A 22262-nucleotide genomic window follows, 5' to 3' on the forward strand; every position below is an offset into this window, starting at 1 on the left:
GCAAACTTTTATACACCTTTTCTTCATACATATTTTACATACCCTTTTTATTGCCCCCTTTTTTAATATTCATAATATTGGATTCCCCACTAGGCACATAAATATACTTATCTACAACACCTCAAAACCAAAAATCTTAATAATATCTGTATTATTTTACTTGGTATTGGTTGCATTTCCACACCACTTAAAAAGTTCAGCTTATACCAAACTTCACTTGTTTTCTTATCATTAAAGGATTTGAAAGGGAAGGGAAAGATGAAGGGGAAAAAAAACCCAAAACTTCAAAATGCAATGAACTATTTGATACCAGTGGAGCCCGGAGGCAGCGGGAGGACAGAACGCCCATGTGCTATTCCCCGGACCGGGACCGGTGGCTCCTGCCCGGCGGCTACGAGCAGGCCCTCAAGTCAGGGTCTGGCCCCAGCCTGCAGGAGGCCAGGCCTTGATGCGCCACCTCTGCTCTTGGCATCATCTGCTGGGGTACAAAATCCTCCTTCTCACACTTGTATTCCCTTTGCCCTGCCAGGCTGCACACTGCCTGCGAGGGAAGCTCGCTTCTGGATCCCGCGGGCAGAGGGAGGGTTCTGGGAATTCCTCATCGCAGGCCTTCCCGGCGGTGCCCTGACCTGGCACGGTGCCCCAGAGAGACTCACTTCTCAGTGACACCACGATTCTTTCTAGGACCTGTTGGGGGGCGTGGGCCACCCACACCAAATTTCCTTGGTGCGTTCAACTCTCATCATTGCTCACACTTTCTCAGTCTTGCTATCTCTCTCTCTCTCTCTCTCTCTCTCTCTGCCCCACTGTCTGTCTCTCTCCCTTGCTCTCACTCTCCTACGGCTGCTTACTCTGTCTGCGCACAGGTGCACTGGGAACACCGGTGATGCTACTGAGGGAAAAACCCCAAAATTCCAACGCAATCTTTTCCAGGACAGCAAGTCAGGCGCAGCGCTGATGTCTTCCCGTCCTAGTGCCGGGGAGGGGCTCCGGGACACGGTCCATTCCAGAAACAGGGGAAGCTGCAGGGGAGAAGGCCGGCAGCTGCTGCCGGCTAGTCCATCCTGTGTCGCACACAGACTCCCGTGAAAGCGCCCACTCCGGGCCTCCCCGCACGGAGCTCGCCCAGTCTCCCGCCGGCATGCATGTGTGTCTGTGCGTGTGAGTGTGAACGTGTGCACACGTGTATCCACGTATGTTCGTGTGGGGGTAACTCTTCCTGGCTGCTGCACGCTAGCATCTCCCTTAACATGGTTATAAAAGGAGTATTCAGTCTCTTCGAAGGCCACGCTGGAGCAGATGCTGATCTGGAGAACTCGGGTCCGAGGGGGCGGGCGCACGGCCACGAGTGGGAGATGATGCGCCCCAAGCATCCTCCAGTGGCTCAGAGTCTCTTGTCGTTGGGTGCATGGTTTTCTCCTCCAGACATGAAAGGAACGAGACACAGTTCCTGTTTTTCAAAGGTGTTGGGCTTTCGGGGGGTCTGTCCGTGGAGCCTCGGCCCTCGGCTGCAGGGCTCCGTGGCGGCCGGGCCGCTACACCATGTGCACGGACATCTGGGGCGAGGAGCCTGGCACGGCGCCGTACTGCCGGCCGTCGCAGGCGTTGGCGGCCTGCTGGTTGTTGGGCGACGGGCTGATCATGTGCATGCCGTGCTCCATGCCCGTGGGCAGGTACTGCCTCTCTCCGAAGGCCCCGTTGGAAGGAGAAGAGCAGAGTAAAGTGCTTTGAGAGGCGCTCAGTTTTTCCGGGCTAGCAGCTAGCCGGGGAGACGCGGGGAAATTGTATCCGTACAGGTTGTAAGGGTTGTGGAGAGAGAAGGCGTTGTAGGAGCTCTGCTGCATGTGGCCGCCCCCGAACATGTGTGGCGAGGAGGAGCTGGAGGCCGCGTTGCCCGCCTGCATGACGTACTGGAACTGCGAGGTGGGGAAGGACCCCAGCTGGCCACCATAGGCTTCCATCTTGCTGTTGCTGGGCAGGGAGGGTGGCGTCGGTATTCCTGAGATCAGGGATGGAGTCCTCTGAGGCATGAAGGTTTCGGAGGGCTGAGTGGCCGTCGCAGCGCCACTCTGGAGCCTGTTGTAGCCACTGTCACTCAGCCCCGGGTAGCTCTGCAGCGCGGCCATGTTGCTTCGGGCACAGGGTGGATAATCAGAGAGGTTCAGGTTGCACAGCTGGCTCTCCCGGCAGCCCACGTTGAAAGTGTTGGGGGCCAGATGAAAGGTTGGGGGAGAACAGGACGGAGAGAGAAGGTGAGAAGAAGCCGAAGGCGATGGTGTCCCGGTGCTGGAGGTGGTTGGGGAAGTGCCGGTGCTGCCCCCTGAAAAATAAACCACGAAAACGATTGAGACAGCAGCCGGTTACAGTGAGTCTGTCGGAGCCAGGCTCGAGTCCCACAGGGGGGACCGTCGGATGGCCAAGGGCGGCCCGCGGGCTGCGTCTTACAGAACCATGGCATTGTCTTCACTCAGCAGACCTGCCGAGTGACACTCCCGTGCCCGTGCAAAAGGACACACAGACACGGAGACACATGGCAGACAGACAGACACACACACACACACACACGCTCGGTGACACTGGACCAGGAAGGTGACAATAACAACAAGAGAGAGAAAGGCCACGATTGTCAATACCCCTGGGCGAAGTCGGGCAGCGGCCGGCCTGGGTCAGAGGAGCACCCAACTCCTGTTTCTCCTTGTAAAATTCCTGGTAAGTCTTGTTTTTCATAAAATAAAAATCAGCCTTCCGATACTCCCTTGGCCTTTTCTCACCATCCAATTCACTTTCCACTAAGACCTCTGGTAATCAGGTTAAAATCCATGAGCTCAACGTTTTCTATTCTCAGTGAACAATGCATTATATGTGTGTTTTAACCAGGGACCGCTGCGATGTCATCATATTTAGTCCTCCAGCCAAAAACATAGGAGAGCAGAGCAGGACCTTAATTTCAGAGGAAATCAGGGCTGGGGCAAGATGCCAGGTCAAAGTTAATGCCTGGGAGGGCCGAACAGAGAGGCCCAGGTAGGAAGTTCCGCCTATGGGACTGAAGTTCTGGCATATGAAAGACATTATGAGCACAATTATAAGAACTAGGCTAGAAGATAGCAAGACTAATCTGGAACTAAACCATCGTGACCCAGCAGCTCTGCTCCCTCCCTTCCGAACAGCCCCGTCTCAGCGATGGGGACAAAAATCGTGCATGTGGCCTTTGGATTATAGACGTTTATACAGAAAAGAGTCCAACAGGCTGTGATATCGGGTGTCGGGGTTCTGCTCAGCACTGCCACACTACACCCCAGTGCGACTCTGGCATATGGCTCAGCTGCTTTAGAGATGAGAGATTGAGTTAGATCAGTGGTTCTCAAGCTGGAATAAAAAAATGCCCCAGTGCCTGGTTCTGGGCATGGAACCTCCATATCCACAGTATGTTAAAGCTCCCCCAGTGACCCTCACATGCAGGCAGGGTCGAGCATCAAAGACACAAATCCCAAACTCCTTACTTCAAAGTGCCCAGAGTGGTGAGTCTTAAACCTGAGTGTCCATGAGAATCACCTGGAGGACTTGATAGACCCCAGATGGCTGCACCTCCAGCGTTCAATTCTGATTCTGATAGAATTCTGAGAGGATCAGAATCTGCATTTCTAGTAAGTCCCCAGATGTGGCTGGTGCTGCTGCTACAGGAAGCACATTTCGGGTCAGAGGGCCTCCAGCTCCCCTCCCTCTGTGATAATCCCTGGGTCTGTACTAGAAAGGAGCGCCCAGATGGCATGTGGCTGTTAGAACAGGTTTGGTGGCTGATGCACCAACAAAGGGTCAGTTCAACACAGCCTACTTCAGGTTTGCTCCCAGCTAGCTCTAGAAGGCCAAAGATGACCACCCCAAGTCAGGAAAGGCCTAGGGCTAGACCCAGGGCTAGGAAGCAGCAACGGCCTCCATGCCCTGTCTCGCCCATTAGAAGTTAAAGACAGTGAGAGCTGGGGCTGCGGGACCTTCCATTTGAATTCCAGAAATTCCAGCCCTTTTGTCTTCTTTAGGGAACCTGCCACATGGAATTCCTCCTTCAGGCTGGGGCTTCCCCAGAACTGTTGAGCATTATTATTCCCCATGAGACATGGCACCACCCATGACTCCTGTTGGGACTCTTCAAACCTGAGCTGCTATGGAAGGGCAAAAGGGAATTTTAAGTGCAAAGGAGCAGGTTTTCCACAGTGAGGAAAACATGAAGGGAACCAGCAGCATCCCAGCCCAGTCGGGATTCAAAGAAGCCACCCTGGAGTGAAGGGTGAAGGCCCAGGAGGGCATGCCGGGAGGCACACACCTCAGAGAGGAACCCGTTGGCAAGTTTTAAGTGGGGGTGGTGCAGGCTCAGCCTACAGCCACAGGCGGGGTAGTGATTTTGGTAGCAGAAGTACAAATTTAGCTCCTGTCCATCATTTCTTCTGGGTTAGATTTCGTCAGAGTTAAATTTGTCCAACGAACATCATCTCTTCCTTGGTGAAAAGAATTTCCCCAAAGAAATTCCAAGGTAGAAGTGGATTTAGATACAAATAACTGCTGATTTTAGAGTCATTTCAGGAAATATGATCCCTGTTCATGCCTAAGTTTCCGTTAAGAGGGGGAAAAATAAATGTTTATTCCACAAATTGGGAAAAGCCACTAGTACAAATACCCCTGGGAGAAGTCGGTCAGCGGCTGGCCTGGGTAAGAGGAGCACCCAGCCCAGCTCCAGGCCAACGCCGCTGTCACGGTCGTGACCACAGGCGAGGCGGCGACTCTCAATTCGCATCTGTGAAATCAGAGCTCAAATCGATGGGCTTCAGTTTCTGTGCTTCTCAGAAGTGGATCTGTCTGAATATTACATTTATGCTATGGCCAGTAGCAAGTGCTTTCCAAGGAGTTATTTTAATACCATGGACGAGTTCTAGAAGGGGAAGCCAGAACGAGGAGGAAGATCATATCCTGCTGCTTGTGTGTGAACCCCTGAGCGGTCTGCCGAGCGCCTTCTGGGAAGCAAGCATCTGGCTTCTCTCCAAGGCATCTGATACATGTCCCCCCACCACCCCGCCCCGCCTTCTGCCCTCAATGCCACGAACAAGCTTCGGCGAAAGAGAGCTATGACATAAATGGAGAAACTAGACTCCAGCTGTGGAGAGAGTCGTGTTTGTGGGCTATGTATCTGGTCTCCTCTCTTTGGGAGTCTATCCTGGCTCTCCCGGGTCTGGCGTCTACGTGTCCCCCGGAGACCCCAGGGCAGCACTCTGCGGTGCCCTGTGCAGGGATGCCATGTGGGCACTGGCCCAGCCCTGCAGCAGGAAATGCAGGAGGGAGCAGATAGATGACTTCTTACAACGCTAAAGGGTTTTCTCGGGTGGCTCAGGACGGAACGACTGGTACTGATTTAAGGCCTCAATTGGTTTCACTACAAAAAAAGGGAGAAGGGAACTATTAACAAGTAACAGGGATTTCTGCAAAGCAGATGAGAGGCACATGTTAAAAAGTTTGTAGTCAGCTTGCTCTGGCTTTCAAATGACACTCACTGGAAGCAAGACTTGGTGGCCTGCTGAGTTTTGGAGGGGGATGGGGGGAGTCCCCACATGAACGAGTTTTTGAAGGGGGAGAGAAAGTCTATCCAAGAGAAGTTCACATTTGCTTCCATGCACTTTGAAGACATGCTCGTATGCACTTAATGCACATCATAGCTGCTTTTCAAAGTCCACGTAGAGAGAAGACGATGGTATTCATTTTGCCACGGAGCAAATGGAGATACTGAGAATTCTTGACTCCGTTATGATCTAACAGCTTGTCAACTGTTGAGCAAGATTGGGAATGGCAGCCAGGCACGAAAGAGGCATAAAGAGGTGGTCTACCTTCCCTCACATTCCAACACTTGGCTGACTAGAAATCTCTCATCGCAGGAGAACTGGAGTTGAGAGGGAGGTCAGGCCAGGGGCCACCTCCCTTACCTGCATAGCTCCTCCTTCCCTCTGTGCTCTATACCTGCCGGATCTGTGCTAACAGACTTGATTTAAACTTGACTTAATGGGTGAGCATGGACTACAGAGTCAGACAAATCCAGGTCTGATCCCAATTATCTTACTGACCATGGGACATTGACCAGGCAGCGGCTCACATTCCTTGGTCATATCAATGGAGGTATGAGTATCTACCTTGGAGGGATGCTTTGAGAAATAAATGATATATATCACAAAGGCACACACAGACATTAAATATCTCTTTTTTGTTTCTTTCTATGAGTGAAGGACTGAAGGAAAGAGAAAGAAATCTTGGGGCAATGGGTTCTACTCAGGATGATTGTCAGGCCAGCCTCCATCTGCAGAGGTGAGCCTTGGCCTCACCACACACTGGTGAGTGTTAAGTCAGAGCCAGATGCCCATGTGTGGCAGCTGGAGGAGCCTCCAGGGCATGGGGCAGGCAATACCGCCCTCCACAGCTCCACCTCCCTGCACTGTATTTTCACCCCTGGACCAACGTGAAGAAGCACTCAGTAAAATTCATATCTGACATACACTTGCTCCAATCTTCATGGTAAACAGCCAAAATAACCCCCCAAAATACATGTTTAGCAGTGATCCCACATGAGGAAAATAGCCTAGAATATTCCTGTGTACCATGAAGACAGTTAAATGTGACCGTGAAGATCCTGAATACCAAGCCTGCTGGCTTTTGCATCTTTCAATTGATCACTTCCAGATTGTAATTCAGAGGTTTCCACGTCCAGTTTCCTATGGGGCTTATTTCGTGGTGCTTCTTTCCTTCACGAAATTGAAAAACAGTAAAACAAAACCCCATCTGAGTCGGTAAAGAATAAATTTCCATGTAATTACTCAGTTCCACTCGCCAGAAGCTTCTCTCACATAACTTGATGGTATCTGCCCCTGAGGAGAGCTGATTCACCGTGTGTTCTCGAAAAGTCTTTGAGGCTTTCAGGCAAGCCAAGGTAGAATGTCAGCATCCTCAGACCTATGGTTTTCACTCTTTCTTGACCCTTGTTCGGTTCCACCATAAATGATGGAAGAACTAGGAGAATGACACCTCTGGGGACAAATCCAAAACTGTCCAAAACTGAACAGTGAGGTAAAAAAATTAATTACTCAAAGCAAAATCAATACTGCTTAAATATGGCTGGTAAGTAGCTGGGTGTTCATATTTTCAATATGGGTGTTAAAGATATTTTTATCTCAAAAAAAAAAAGTCAGCTTCCTCTACACGGCCCTCAGAGAAGTGGGTAGAAATGAACACAGCTCTGTGGACTCCAGTGCAGGAGTTACCCTGAATTGCAAGCTCATCCTTCTCAACACGCAAATGTAAAACATTCAGGGTGGTGTCAATAGGATCCCATGGTTTTGACCTTAGAATGAGCCCAGGGGCCTCCTTCTTCATCAAGTTTAATGATGGGCATAGATCCAAGTCTTTTCCCTTTAAAATAGTCTTTAATATAGTCACCACATACCCACTTTCTAACTGGTCCTCTGGGGTTGGCCTCTGTCTGCACCCACCATGTTCTCGAGGTGGTGCCGCCATGTCATCACTTTCTGTTAACTTGCTCTGCGGGGTGCACAGCTGCTCATCTGCTGTTATGGTCATGTACAAGCAACTGGCCTCTGTCCTGGCGCTCGTACCTGATTTTCGCACTGGGAACAATGCCTCTCCGACTCTCACCTCTCACTCGAGGGGAAGCATGTGATTGGGGCTTGGGAAATCCAAGTATCCTGTTCTTTCCCCACCACGATAATTGCTTCAGGAGAGACCCAATTAGAGCCGATGAGACCTAGAGAGGTTTTACTAGAAACTTTAGGAGAGAGGAACGTGGCCTTTCCATCACATTTAAACCTAGAAAGATGTAGGTCCAGGGCTGCTGGCAGCTGTGCTCCCACCACGAGGAGCCCCAGGGTGAATTCAGGTGGGAAGATGAAAGCCTGGAGCCACAGGAAGCCAGGGGAATGAGAAGTGCAGGTGGTTTTGAAAATCTGTTCCCAGCTGGATAGGGTAGGTGGGGGAATGTGGCAGAGAGGTGGATCCGGGTGTCCACCCCCAGGAGGGGGCGCCGGCACTCATGTTTGGTCACATGGAGCATTAAGGACTCTGGGAACAAAATAGAAAATGTAATCAATAACTGTTTTAGGGCCTCCCTGGTGGTGCAGGGGTAAAGTCTCAGCGCTATCAAGCTGTCACCAGCCACTGTAGCATGAGTTTGATCCCCAACCAGGGAGCTACCCACATGGTACAGCAGACCTCTCCTGTCTCCCCGCTGCTCCCCTCAGCAGTGTATTTCAGCAGATCCGCCTGTTCTGCTCCCCACTCTGTCTCTGGTGGATCCTCTCACCCCCACACCTCTGGCCTACATCCCATTCTTGTATGCATAAATAAATCTTTAAAAAATAAAATAACTGTCTTAGTGGGTTGAATTGACAAACTCCCCCATCCCTCTCCAGAGCTTCTCAGGGGCATTACCCTTAGCCAAGTGATAAGTGACATCTGTGTAACCCGCTGTCTGAATCACTGCAGTGACCATACGGTACACTGCTCTGCCCTCTGTTCCCAACCTTCCACTTGTTCAGTATCTGATCCCTCTCCCTAAGCGAATTGAACGGATGAAAACCCCAGACCAACAGAGACCTCATCATCCTAACTCTCTAACTACCTGACAAACATTAAAACATCCAATGGCATTAAAATGTGGTCCCGTGACGTCTGCTAATTGTCAAGAAGAAGGACATCTGTCAATGACATTTCCAGGTGGCATTGCCAGCTCTGGTCTCACTGGTGCAGGGAGCTTCAGTTATCACATCACTTGGAGACACCATTCACAAAACACTCAGTTTTGACCATATAAATAGTGTCTTTATCAGAAACAGCATCATTTGAACAACAGGTTGAACTTGGCTGTCATTAACCTCGCGTCTTCAAAATATTTTCTTTTTTCTCACGTGTCTGTATTGTCTCAGTCAACTTCCCTGACTTGTGCATTTTGTTCCTGACACCGGCAGTATTCAAATACACAATTTCTATCTCTAGATTCTCCAGATGTATGCACTCCCTTGCTGATCCTAAATGAAAGTCTCTGAAGGTAAAACCAGACCCTGGGCTTCATGAAATTAAATTGGCACCTATTTGGGCTAATGCTCAAGTAAATCCCTAGCAGGAATGAAGAAAGGTAATGTGGCCTGGGGTAAGAAGCCTGCCCTGTCAAGTGGGAGATATGCTTTGAAGTTCTCCATTTAGTTCTGCCACCAGTTAACTTCAACTATGCTTCTAGGCTTCTCTGTGCCTCAGTATCTTTTTATGTAAAAGGCACAATAATGAATCCCATACATTCTTCTCCAGATGAGAAAACAACTAAACACCCTACTCAATATGCTTTTAAAAACAGAAGGATTTAAGTTTGTGCAAAAATGTGGTTAATTCTCCTATGTGCTTTCCTTGAAGTTTTATTAACATATGGGTCTTAACAAATGAGAAATTCAAACAACAGCAAGGGAAGGTTAAAAAAAGCATCCCACCCACATCCAAGCAGAATGATTGACCTGGCCTCCATCTCAGCACAAAAATGTCAGATGATTGCACACTTGACAGGCCAGATAGTCATGTGGCTGAAGCAATGAGGCGATGTGAACACCTGGGTGAATTAGTCATGTTTGGATCTGAAGTTTGGTGCCCGCACTGCCAATACTCTCCTCACTAAATGGGAATTATTATAAAAATCCACTGGCCACTGAGGTCCCCACTAGAAGTCCACCACACTCTACTGGTGACACAAGACAGTTCAATCCAATAGCTATGTCTCCTGAGTTCATGTTATGAGTGATACTGTCCAGAGTCGCTGGAACTCTTAGCTCTTAAGGGGAGAGGGATGGGTAAAGTTACTTCTACATCCCTTAACATCAAGAAACCAAGCTGCATATTTTTCAATAATGAGAATCTGGATCAAGTTCAGTGTATAGTTCAAAAATGTATTCCAATTAAACTGTCTAGTGGAGTCTTGGCTTCCCCACTCCCATATGTATCCAATAATTCCACTCTCATCCCTGCACCAATAAAAAAGGGAGTCACTGAATAATTGTGATGTTTCTCAGTTTCTCTGAGAGCATTGCTTTCAAAGTGTCAACAATAGGTCTTCATATCAATAAACTTTCAGTAGAAGTTCCATGAAACTTGAGCAGTTGTGTCAGGATCCCAGCGTCTGTGCCTGTGAAATATGATTTACCATTCCCAAAGATTATTCCACCTCATATCCACAAACATATTAGGAGGTCATACTCCAAGATGTCATCAGCCAGTGACCCTTCCTACCTAGGCCACAATGCCATCAAGTAGCCTCATTCATTGTTCTTCAGGCGCTTCCTGGGCGCCAGACCCTGTGGTCACTTTGGGGACACAGCAGTGAACATGATGTTGCCATTAATGCTGGACTTGGAAACTGACAACATCCCTGTCAGTCTTCCAGCACCATCCTCCATGAGACATAGCTATGCTTAGCTAGAGCTTGGAAAGTCAACGGGGCAGATAAACAAGACGTCACCTAAGAAATAAATAGACTCAAGTAGCTTTGCATGTCACATCTTCGTTTATAAGACGTGTTTACATGAATGGCCTCTTTGCCAGGTGAGAAAACAGGGTCTCAGAGTAGAAGTAATTTGATCCAGGTGATACAGAGTTAACAATCATGAAAGATGAGGACCCAGATTTCCTGACTCCCATAAAACCTTTGCCTCCCACGGGATATGAAAGACTCAGAGCAGTGGTCACACCCTGAATATGTACTGGCCTTGCTTCTATCACGACATTATGGGGAGCAAGTCGCTTCCTAAGAAATTCCATTTTTCCTTCAAAAAAAAAGAGAACAAGAAAGAGATGGAAATTCTGGATCATTTGCCTGAACTGATCCCTGTGAAGATGAATGGTCTATCAAGTTTTCAATAACTAATCATCAGAAAAACAATATCTCCTGTCCCTGATGCATCTTCCCCTTGGGTATCCAAGAGATGACAAAAGAGGGATGCAGGAGAGGATGCTGATGGTGACAGTGCGCACGTACTGGGTGCCACCGTGTTTTTTAATGCCCTAGTTCATTTAATCCTTTACCATTTTGCAGATGAAAAAGTGAGTGTCAGAAAGGATGAAGGACTTGACCAAGGTCACAAAGCTAGGAAGGAGGTTGATAAGAGACTAACCCAACTTGTGTGACTCCAGTCTATGCTTTTAACCACTGCATTCATTTTAAGTCCTGAACGATTTCATTCACTTAGGCTACAAACCTAAGTCAGTGTGAAAACTGCTAGAAGCTTCCCTAAAAGGAAAATGTTATATATGATCAAGTCCTAGAATGGCCCCCATCACAGTCATAAATTCTAAAATTCAGATTCTATTAATGATGGTCATTTGATGGAACCGAATAAGCCGATCTGTCATCTTGACCACTGTCACTTTGGGGACTGAGAAGGCTGCAGAGGGAGACTCACAAAGCACCTGCTTGGGAGTTTTCCTTCGGGGACCAGGTCAGTGGGCCCTACCCCGGGACAGCCGCTGGCTGAGGAAAGGGACTCACACCAGCCCACTGGCCATGTGCACGTCTGGTCTCAGGTTTTTCCAACCTGAGCTACAAGGGAAGGGAGATTAGAAATTGGAAGATAATCACAAAACAATGCATGTGTGTGTTGGGGGTGGTGGGTGGGGGACACTGGAATGTCCACCTGGTCCATTTCCACATAAGCAAAACAGGAGGGAGCCCAGGGTGGAAAAATTCAGACAGGCTTGCGCGGCCCCTGCTCACAGTGGGACCTTAATTCCTGTTGTTTGCAATTAAGCTTCTCACCTCTACAGAACTAGAATAAGAAAACACAAAGGCTGCCTAGAGGAATATGTGAAGTATTACGAAGATCTCTTCAAATACCAAGAGTTATGTGAATGCTTCGTGATCAAAACATTTATTTCATCACGCTCGTAATTAGGAACCTATCACCTTGATTTTCGGACAGGGGGATAGTTTTAAGCGCCAGGTGAAATGCTGCTACTGGGACCAGCTTGTCTGCACAAGTGGAGATGCTTTCATTAAATCTGTAGCTACCGAGTTCTCTTCATTCTAGAAGATTCCATGTACCCCACTGCTGGGCCTGGGATGGGACATGCTGTATTCAGTTCCGGTCCCACTCCCTTCGTGGCTGTGTCACAAAGCAGAGGCCTTACCTTGCTGTTTCTGCATGGTGGTGAAGTCCTCAAAGGTGAGGGTGCGCACAGGGGGTCTCCAGAAGGCGTATGTCTCCATGATTGCTTCCAGGCCAGTCCTGGGGAGAAGGAAAAGCAAGTGAATGCAACTGTAAGTAACCCCAGTAAGTTAAAAACCCTGAGGCGATTTTCCTGACACGTGGACATGGCAAGTCTGTCAGGGTGGGGCAGTGAGTGTGGAGGACACCAGCTGCAGGAGATACAGCACTGCGGGGGGGGGGGGGCGGTCCACGAACCCTGCCCCGATGGCCAGCAGGCAAGTCCTAACTATAACAGAGTTTCAAGTCGATCATCTTCAAAGAAGGTTCGCTCTACATGAAAAGCAACGTTAAGTGTTAAAGGTCAAAGTCATAACATCAGGGGTAGAGGAGAGTGCAGCGTGGACTGTTTCCCTAGCGCTGTGCAGTGACACAGCCCGTGTTAGTGTCACACTGTTACCCTTAAAAGTTTCTTAACTGGGGCCTTCCTGGTGGCCTAGGGGTTAAGTCTCAGCACTATCACCACTGCAGCATGAGTTCAATCCCCAGCCAGGGAGCTGACCCACATGGCACAGCAGACCTCTCCTGCCTCACCCGCTGCTCCCCTCAGCAGTGGATTTCAGTGGATCCACCTGTTCTGCTCCCCACTCTGTCTCTGGTGAATCCTCTCATCCCCACACCTCTGGCCTGCACCCCACTTCTTCTACACAGAAATAAATCTTTAAAAAATTTAACCCAACAGAGACACGCAAAGCAGATAAAAGGAGAGGGAAGGAATCACGTACACTTGAGTTTCTGTTTCAACAAGAAATACCTGAAGGCAAAAAACGAGTTTGGTTACAGAAATTATCCCCCAATTAGAAGACCAAAACATTTCTGCAAATATTTCTCTGTGCTGTTGGGATCTAATGGTCAAGCTGGTCCTGGAGGGTCACATGTCAGAGACGGTCAGACTCGAGTCAACGTAACATGGCACTTTATAAGGACAGTGCTTCGGGCTTCTCACTTGCGGATGCTGGAAGTTGCGTTCCCTGAACTGTGTGCAGACTGCCTGCTCTCCGCCCTTCTCTGACATGACCAGGTCCTGGTGTGTATTGTCTTAACATAATTATGCGGGATATCTCAGACACATGTTTGCCCATATTCTCAAAGCAGTTGGAGCTGCTTTTAATAGTTTGTGATTAACTGCTTCACTTCTAAGTGCAGGAGGAGGTTCGGGGACGGAGGGCAGGGTGGACGAGAAAGGTGGAGTGGCCTAAGTCCTTTCACTGCAAAGGCTGGAAGGGTCCTGGTGTCCCTCCTAGAAAAGACAAACTTCTATTTCGAGATAAAACTTCTGCGGCCTGTTCTTGGCCCCAGGTGATAACACTTTCAGAGTTCTCTTGTCCTCCATGCCAAGAACAAAGTGAGAAGCTTTCATTTAAGTGAGAACAAACATCCTTTCCTTAGAAGATCCCCTAGGTTTCTTCTCAGCGAGTGACTTCTCCACCATTGGCTCTTTGTGTCGGAAAATTTCCCCTCTGAAAGGCCTTACTTGCACAGTTAACTTTCTAAAGTCTTCCCTGGAATCTTGGAGGCTTTAAATACACCGACGTTGGCAAACCAAACTCTGTATTTTAAGAAGAGGTTGAGAGGAGAGGGTGTTGCATGGTGTTTATTAGCTGTTAATCTGTTAAAAGTAGGAATAGAAGACATCTCCACATAGTCACCCTACATTAATGCTGAATACAGTACACGAAACTATTTGTGGAGAGAAAGTGCCCAGGCAGTGAGGGAGTTCAGAGTCCTAAGGGATGGGCAGATAGAACAGGCTGAGCCTTCGAGAATATAAGAAACAGATAGGCCAGGCTTAGACCTTATTGCTCATTTGGAATGTTGGCAGCTCGTCAGAACCTCTTAGGGTTCACTTTCATGGTGCAAGAATCTCACTGCAAACAGCAGGGTCTTTATTGTTCCACCTGTCAGTCCATTCTTCCCAGGAACCAGAACCAAAGATGGTGACAAAAATATTGCCTCAAAGACAAAGTACAGACTCTTCTCATTTCATACTGAAGTGATAGAAGCAATAATCCACCAATAGACTGCCAAAGTTATCTTTATTTGAAGAAATGGAAAATGAAGTCTGGCTTAATTTTCATCACAGGCAAAAAAAAAAAAAAAAAAACTATGGCAAAGACATTCAGATTTTATTTAAGCAATCGACTCTAATATATAGGATCGTGACCATTTAGTCACTATATTTAAATCTAAAATCCAGCTAAAAGACTATAGAATCAAAGATTTTTAAATTTGGAAGGATCTTGGGTGTCATGTATCTCTGTATCATATGAAAACATCTTAAATATTTATCAATCTCTCTTACAATATTTTCGTGGAAACAACATACGTTGAGTGGTCCACTCAGCAGATGTGGCATGTATATATGCATGTGTTCTTACAATGGAAAACTACTCAGCTATAAAAAAGATGGACTCTTGACATTTATGACAACACATGTGGAACTGGAGGGGATTATGCTTAACCAAATAAATCAGGAGAAAGACAAATACTTTATGATTTCACTCATATGTGGAACATAAAGAAACAAAATAAAGGAAGAGGCAGAACTAAACTAAAACAAACCCTCCGGATATTACTGTAGAATTGAGGCTACCGGAATGGGAAGGGATGTGGTGAGAAGCAGAGAGGGGAACAGCCCAATGGACTGTGGTGGAGGATTATGGGAGCTTTGCTGTTGGGTGTGGTGGGTAACCACACCCTATACCCTTATACCATAGACAGTGTAATAAACCAATGTTTCCTCAAAAAATAGTACAATTTAAAAAATAGAATATTTCTTGGGAAGATATTCAGGTTTCTGACAGATCTACTAGAAAGTTACTTCTGACCTTGGGCTGAAATCTCTGCTATAGCATCTACCCTCTGATTCCATCACCAGGCCAGACATCCCCACATACTCATCAGGAAGACCTCCATTGGCCATAAAAAACATAACCCACAACTCACCACATATGGACACACCCACAGTCCATCCAGTCCGGGGGTCTGTCACAATTAGGGCCATTTTGGTGAAGGAGTTGTGAGGCAGTTGTGAACCTACGATCACATATTCCTACCCACTGTGGAGCCATCTCTCATAAATTTATCCTACACTTTTAATCTATTCATGAGTTCAAAACATATCTCCTTTTAGAAAAATTAATCCTAATCCTAAATTGGTTTACTATATACCACATCCCATCTGTCCTCAAACTCCATGAAGAATCAAGGGCTAGATGAAACTGTTGACAGGGGCTGGTGGTGCCTAGCAGGACTTGGTGACGTGACATAGCAAGATAACGAGACAGCTCAGCTCTCCACGCAGCTTGCCGACCTGGGATCCCATGTTTTTCAATGTGTCGGTGCTTAGCACAAGGCCTGTTACAGGGCAAGCGCTCTATCCACAGGTGTTGAATGAGTGCTTATCCTCTCTTTTACCACTGAGTCATTGTTGCATGAATTTTAAGCACCCTAAATTTTTCTAAGCCTAAAACTCAGAAAAACAACTTGATGCAGAATCAAGACTCTGAAGACAGAATGAATTCTCTAGTATTGGACACTTGGAAATTGCTTCTGTAGCTGTTTATACCTTTCTTCTCTCTGTTTGCAGGAAGGTTTCAGTTTTCCTTTGATTTCTTCTTTTCTGGTCATAGAGTTTCTGACCTTCAGCGGAGTCAGAGTCCCCGAGCAGAGACCAGAAGTTGCTGTCCACATCTTGTCTTGCAAGAATCCTTGCCAACTATCCATTAATGTCTTCAGCACTTGGATGGCTATCAAAGTGTATCCTAAGCTACTCATAGTTTACTTACATGTCATCATCACACCCTAGTTGTGTAAAAATTTTACCGTAATTTTATCTTTAAAATGAATCCATTGTCTAAAAGATGAAAAAGAAAGTGGACTCAGGTAACTGCATGTCATTAACATGTTCCACATGTGGCTCTTTCTGAGTCCAATGTACAGAGACCTGGTGTCATCTCTGATGTCTGTGATCAGAGACAACCCACCTGGCAAGCGTCTTCCTCTTGCTCACTTTTCCCCGTTTGCTCCAGTGACAACAGGGGCCATATCCAAACCCCCTTTGTACAGGTCTTTGGCTGTAGTCAACTCTCTGACTTCCAGGCTCTTCTATTTAGACTTTTCTGTGTGCTTACTGGTCCAATCAGTGGAATGTGTTGAAGAGGAGGGAGCAAAGAAGGGAAAGGAAAAAAAGACAAAGCGCTCTCTTGCAAATTGATGATGTCTGGAGATCAACTGGTTTGGAAAATTAGCCAACCTGCAAAGAAATATCCTTCCAACCTCATTCCAAAACAATAATAATGAAAAACTGGTGGAACCATCCCTTTGAAGCTCAGCAAATATTTGATCATTGTAACAATCTCAGCACCATGACCTTACGAGGTGGTACACCAATGCAGATTTCTGCTTTTAATTTCACTTCAGATAAAGAGTTGTTCTTCCTCTTCCTTTCTGTTGGTCTCCTCTTATAGTTCTGACTTTCTAACTCAGCTTTGACTCTTCCCCATACTATTTGCTGGCGATACAGGTAACAGAGGGAATGTATGTCACCGATAGGTAAGACCGTTGGTCATCTCTCAATAGAAGACAGTCAAAGGCTGGGGGATGTCTACACAGATGCAATCACTAAGTCATAAAGAATCATCCAGCCAGGAAAACAATTACCTGCTTGATTCAGGGGATAGAGATGCGTAAAGGACACAGGGCACTTGCCCTGTAGAAATATCCTATTCAACAAAAAGAGAATAATATGTAAATGGTTCATTTCTGAACTGTGATAGATTCTATCATGGAGATATGAGGAAGAGGGCACAGAACACCCAGCAACAGAAAACTCACTACACCCAGAAAACTCACACAAGGTTACACAAAATACTGGTTATTTAAGATCATTAGTAAAGGGTTCTAGGCAATGTTCTGCAGAAAGGGTTGTCAGTTGAGTTCACAGTATACACAAAGACTCAGAATATGAAAGAGAAGGCACGTTCTGGGAACTGAAAATAGTCCCGGATGTCCTGAGTCTCTGATCCCCTTTGCTGTCTCTTCCTGTCCCATTATTTGAAAAGCCAGAATATGCTATTCTTTCAGATACAATTACCATCTCTCAACTTTCCAATCCTTACTGTCCATAGTCCACTGAGGTGAAGTCAAGCCTTCTCCACCTCCTTTCTCTTTCACTGGTTTTGGGATGATCCTACATCTAGATTCCTTGGGATATTTATTGCCCAGGGAAATTCTGAAAGAACTCTCAATGGAGAGATTTGCAAATTGTCAAAAAAAAACCATTCAAAACGTGACTCCAGGTGACACGATAAATCTATCTCTGTGAACTGGTTGCTGCTGATGTAACTTACAATGGTTTGCAATAATGGGTGTCCACTGGAGATGCTTAGCGTTGAGCTAAAATCTTTCCAAACCTAGTGATTCTCAACTTGGGGGCCCTGTCCCTGCCTGAAGTCTGAGCAGGTAGCAATATCAGTCCATAAGGAGTTTTCAATGCCTTAAAAAGTACAATAAAAATCCATGACAACACAAGTTGTCTCACTAAAATATTTTGTTTCTTTATATTTGACTAGAATGGTCTAACTTTAACTTGGAAATACTGAGTCACACAGAGGCCAGATGAACATGGGGTTTGAAAGCACAAGGTCTGAAGCAGACAGCCTGGGCTCAGACTACAACCCAGCGCTGATCAGTGCGGCCCTGGCCAAGGTAGATAACTCTTCCTACCTGAATCTCCCTATTTTTAAGGTGAAAATCATGATGATGCTCCCTCCCAATTGTGACTTAATAAATGCAGATTTATTAAACACAACAATAGCAAAATAAGAGAAAACAATGAAAGGTAGTCTAACCTAAGCAAGAGAAATCCCACTGTCTGCTCAGTTTGGCACCTCTAACCAGAGAAAACATTCTCACGTCCCTGGAATTCAAAGCTTTGTCAGTCTCCTGGCTTGGGATTGAATGTGGGGGGACCTACATGTTACCTCACTCTGTTTCTTTTCTCTCTCCTCACAGAACCAAAAGCATGTCTATCAAGCTTCTGTGGGCTTATTATCTTGCAGATATTTCAGCCTCCAATATGTTAGCCATTAAACAGACGTCACTCTGTTAGATGACACCATCCCTGGGCAGGAGCCATAGATAATAAAACCACCGCCAACTTTCCCTGGCAAACCCACATGGTCCAGAGGACAATGGCAGAAAGGTTCATAACAGAGGAGGGAGAACAAATAACAACGTGGAGACAAATGTTAAATACTGCCTTGAAGACCATAAGGCAAGGGACAAGGTCAACTGCTCCAGACTTAGACGAGGGTCCAGCAGGCTGCTGCAGCCAGAAGCCGGCATAAGGCCCACAGCCTTGAACCACAGCAGCCAAGGGGAGCCCATTCCAGCACTGATTGCTTCCATAGATGTGCGAAATGGTGCCCATGCCAGGGATAACAAAAGAGTGTGCAAAGTCTACAGGGGCTAGGAGAGTGCCAGGAAAGAGCACATTGAGATTGGCTAGAAAAATACAGTCAATGACTCAAGGGAAAAGAAATGAAAATTTCTTCTCATAGAGGCTGAAAGTGAGGGAGTCACTTGGAAAGCCACGCGGGTGCAAGAAGGCGCGTGGTCAGCTCGCTGGCCCAGAGCGCACACACGAGGCCGCGGGAGTTCAGGGAGATGGAGATGACAAGGCAGAGGGTGGCTGCCGACCGGCAGGCTGTGCTGGGCCTGGAAGCGCTGGAAGCTGGCACCTCGGCGTGCTCAGACTTGTCATCATAGAATGGGAAATGCTAGATGAGACCCATCAACTCAGAGATAGGAATGGAAAACTTGGGCCAGGAGAGGCTGTATGAAATGATTACTAATATTTGTATCTTTGTGATTTGAATGCCTAGAAATATATATATGAAGTGGAATTGTATGAAGCTTCGGGTATTTTATATTGTTGACCTGCAAAGACAGGACTTTCCTACATTCAGCTGCATAGATGCATGCATAAGGGTCTAGACAAGATTTGAGTTTCTTGGTTACAAGAGAGAGCTCACTAGCAGATTTTAACTGAGATCCAACTGCACCCTTCCTCCCAGACTCCCAGAGGAAAGCTGTTTCTTTCAGATCGCAGGTAGATGCCCTGGCCCTGGGGCTGAGTTTCAGCTGAACTTTCCTCCTTATTTTCCCTTTTTTCATGAGGGCTTCTCAGTCCTCATCCCAGGTTCCTCTTCCTGGCTGCACACTCTTTAGGGGGCTGTCGGGAGAGGCTGGGCCTTGGCAGGGGTTACAGTCTGTGCCCAAGGGAGTGGCTCTTCACTCAAGAACACGGCCTGGGCACGGCGTGGCTCCCTAAGAGGGCGTCTCCCAACTCCTTCCCCTTCAGCAATAGGGACTGAGTCCTTCCTTTGGGTTAAGCACTAGTCTCAGTGACCATTCTCATCCAGGAGCAGGTACGTCCATTCCCACAGCGCAGTGAAGGCCTCCATGCTCAGATCATGAGCCACTGTAGCATTATGCAGAGGGACACCACGCAGCAAGGACACTGGCCGCCAGCCACTCTCCCAGCCCACGGCTCCACTCAGACTGTCTCTGCCACTGCCTCCTGCGGGCCCCATTGTTTATTCAAATGACTTATCCATATAGACCAACCTGCCTCCCCATAAAAGAGGAGCCACAACTGGTTCCCTTTGGCAATTCCTAAGTTGTGGAATTCGAGTGTCCTGGCTCAAATCTCCAAGGGTAGGCTGCAGAAAGAAGCAAACCCTTCCTTCAAAGCTGCACCAGCCCCAGCAGCACAGAAGGGCCTCCCCACTGGGGCCCATCATAGGACGAGTGGTGACTCCTGGGACCCTGCCAGCGGGGTGCATCTGGAGGGTACCCCCATCCCAGGGAACAGCCCCCTCGGTAGGTCTTAGATGCAGCAGAGGCTGCGATTAAGGGCAAAACCCAAGGTCAAGGACAGGATGGAGGAGGCGGGACGACCAGTATCAGGTACTCAGTGGCACTTTTAAAACAAGCTGTGAGAACCTCTCAATTTTTAGACACACCATAATTTTAATCCTCTCCTTTTTTTATGTATGTGTTTGAGTTGGAGGCAATCCCTGGGAATTATATAAAATTTCCCAAGCTGACGTGGGCCCTCTGTAAAGTCTTGGCAGCCACTGCTAATAGGGACAAGGCTTTCACATTAGCTGCGGGCTGAGATCTCTCTCCATCGGCTCCTTCCTGTCCCTGTTGAAGTGTAAGATCTGCTCAGGCGCTGCCTCCCTCTGGCTAGCACAGTGGGCTCTCCAGGCCAGGGCACAGATATGCCCCCAAGGCGACTTTCCAGCAGGAGACTCTTGTTTCTCTTCGGCTTTGTCTTCTCTTTGGAATGGGCTTTCCATTGGGGTGGCCACCCATAAAGATGCCATTTTGCCTCTCGGTTCATTCTCAGTGAGTTTCCTCAATCAAACCTCCTGCTCGAGCTCAGCCTCTGGGACCCTCCTCTTCTGGGGCTCACAGGTCTGACACCTGCTGGGTGTCCTTCTCCAGGGGGCCTGGGGCACAGGCCACTCCCAATGTCCAAAAGGGCTTTGTGTGTGTGCCATCTACAGTCAGGCTAGATCACTGTCTTACAACAACAATTCATCTCCAGTGTGAATCACCGTCGCCCTACGTCTTCAAGCAAAGTCTATTTATAGACTCATTTTTCCTCCCCTCCTTAGAGGGTGTCCCAACTAGCTCCCCACTATTGCTGTCCCCGATTCACCCTGGGTTGGCACGAGTCTTTCTCATTCCAGACTACCTGGTTTTTCATTTCTCTGCCATTCATCAACTCTGCTTACTATTTTGGAACTAAGCAGACAACTACTGCTTTACCCTGCACACTGGCACTCTGGGAAGACTCTAAGCAAAGAGACCGAACAAGGGTAGAGTCCCGGTCTTCAAGCAGCTTACACTCTGGAGGAGGCCCAGTCCACAATGCTGGCCACGGGACAATAAATGTCAAGTTTGGGGAAACTATCTCCCCCTTCCCACCCCGCCCCCCCAAAAAAGTAAGGATTTATAGTCCCCGTGGGCGGGAGAAATCACCCAGAGGCAACTCTGGTATTGTGCCCAGGGGCAATGCTTGATCCAAGGCCCCTCAAAGCCAGATTTAGGACACATAACTTCTGAGAAATCTAGAAAGGGGAACTGTGTCGAGGTACAAATAATTCCCTACATTGTGGAGACCATACCTGGAAGCCAAATATGTCAGTATCTCCACTATGGAAGAACCAACCGTCTATTACTCTCCCCCATCTCACACCTCACACACACACACACACACACACACACACACACACACACACACACACCTGACAGTGACAATGAAAGCAGCAATTCCACAAGTGCAGTTTGGAGTGTGGTGACCTCACCCTGAAGCCCGTGAATGACATTCCCCTGGAGAAGCAGGACAACCAGGACCTGCTCCGTCGATGGCGACACCACAGGGCAGGCTGTGGATGCACCAGGTCTCCTGTGGGAGGCCCAGTGAAATTCCCTCTTGTTTTCTTGAACTCAGAAGGGATTCTGAGAAAGACACAGGAGCCCGACATAATGGAGACCACAGGACCAGTTTTACAGCTTGTAACATTGTCTGGAGACTGTCATAGGTGAAAAGGCCCAATGAGTGGTCTGGACTGCCCTGATATAAATTGGCTTCCAAAACTTGAGCTGCCTCTGCTGGATGTAGCACACAATGAAAAGGGCCCACAAGGTGCTCTTTCTGCAGTTGCTCAGGCTCTGCTCTCCTCTCCCGGTCTCAATGATCAGATCCAGAAGGCGAAGGAGGCAGGGGTGGGACTAGAAGCCAGGGGGACTGCTCCAGGGATATCTCTTTATATTAAAATACGAGCAATGGGAAGTAAGTGTCCTCAGCACTGTTCCCTCAAGTTTTTCTTGCACTGGGTGGACAATACTGTGGCCCCGAGCTCACCCCGATGCTGCTGCAGTCAGAGGCTGAGGGGACCGAGA

The 22262-nt window shown here is 47.7% G+C and overlaps 1 protein-coding gene across 3 annotated transcripts in view; it reads right to left on the reverse strand.

Moving 5' to 3' along the window:
- Positions 1-452: 452 nt before the first annotated feature.
- Positions 453-22262, reverse strand: part of TBX15 (T-box transcription factor 15) — an 88269-nt gene continuing 66459 nt past the window's right edge. For 2 of the 3 annotated variants that reach the window (XM_037500526.2, XM_037500525.2), the window contains exons 9-10: positions 12205-12302; positions 453-2320 (exon numbers count right to left, since the gene is read on the reverse strand). In XM_037500526.2, coding sequence (XP_037356423.1) covers positions 1536-2320; positions 12205-12302 — 883 coding nt within the window. In that variant the 3' untranslated portion in view covers positions 453-1535. The remainder of the gene's footprint in view (positions 2321-12204; positions 12303-22262) is intronic. The other variant, XM_054691395.1, reaches the window with a different exon arrangement.

The sequence above is a fragment of the Talpa occidentalis genome, unplaced genomic scaffold (assembly GCF_014898055.3).
Source record: "Talpa occidentalis isolate TD23 unplaced genomic scaffold, MPIMG_talOcc4v2.1 talOcc4.9, whole genome shotgun sequence".
Taxonomy (NCBI): Eukaryota; Metazoa; Chordata; class Mammalia; order Eulipotyphla; family Talpidae; genus Talpa; species Talpa occidentalis.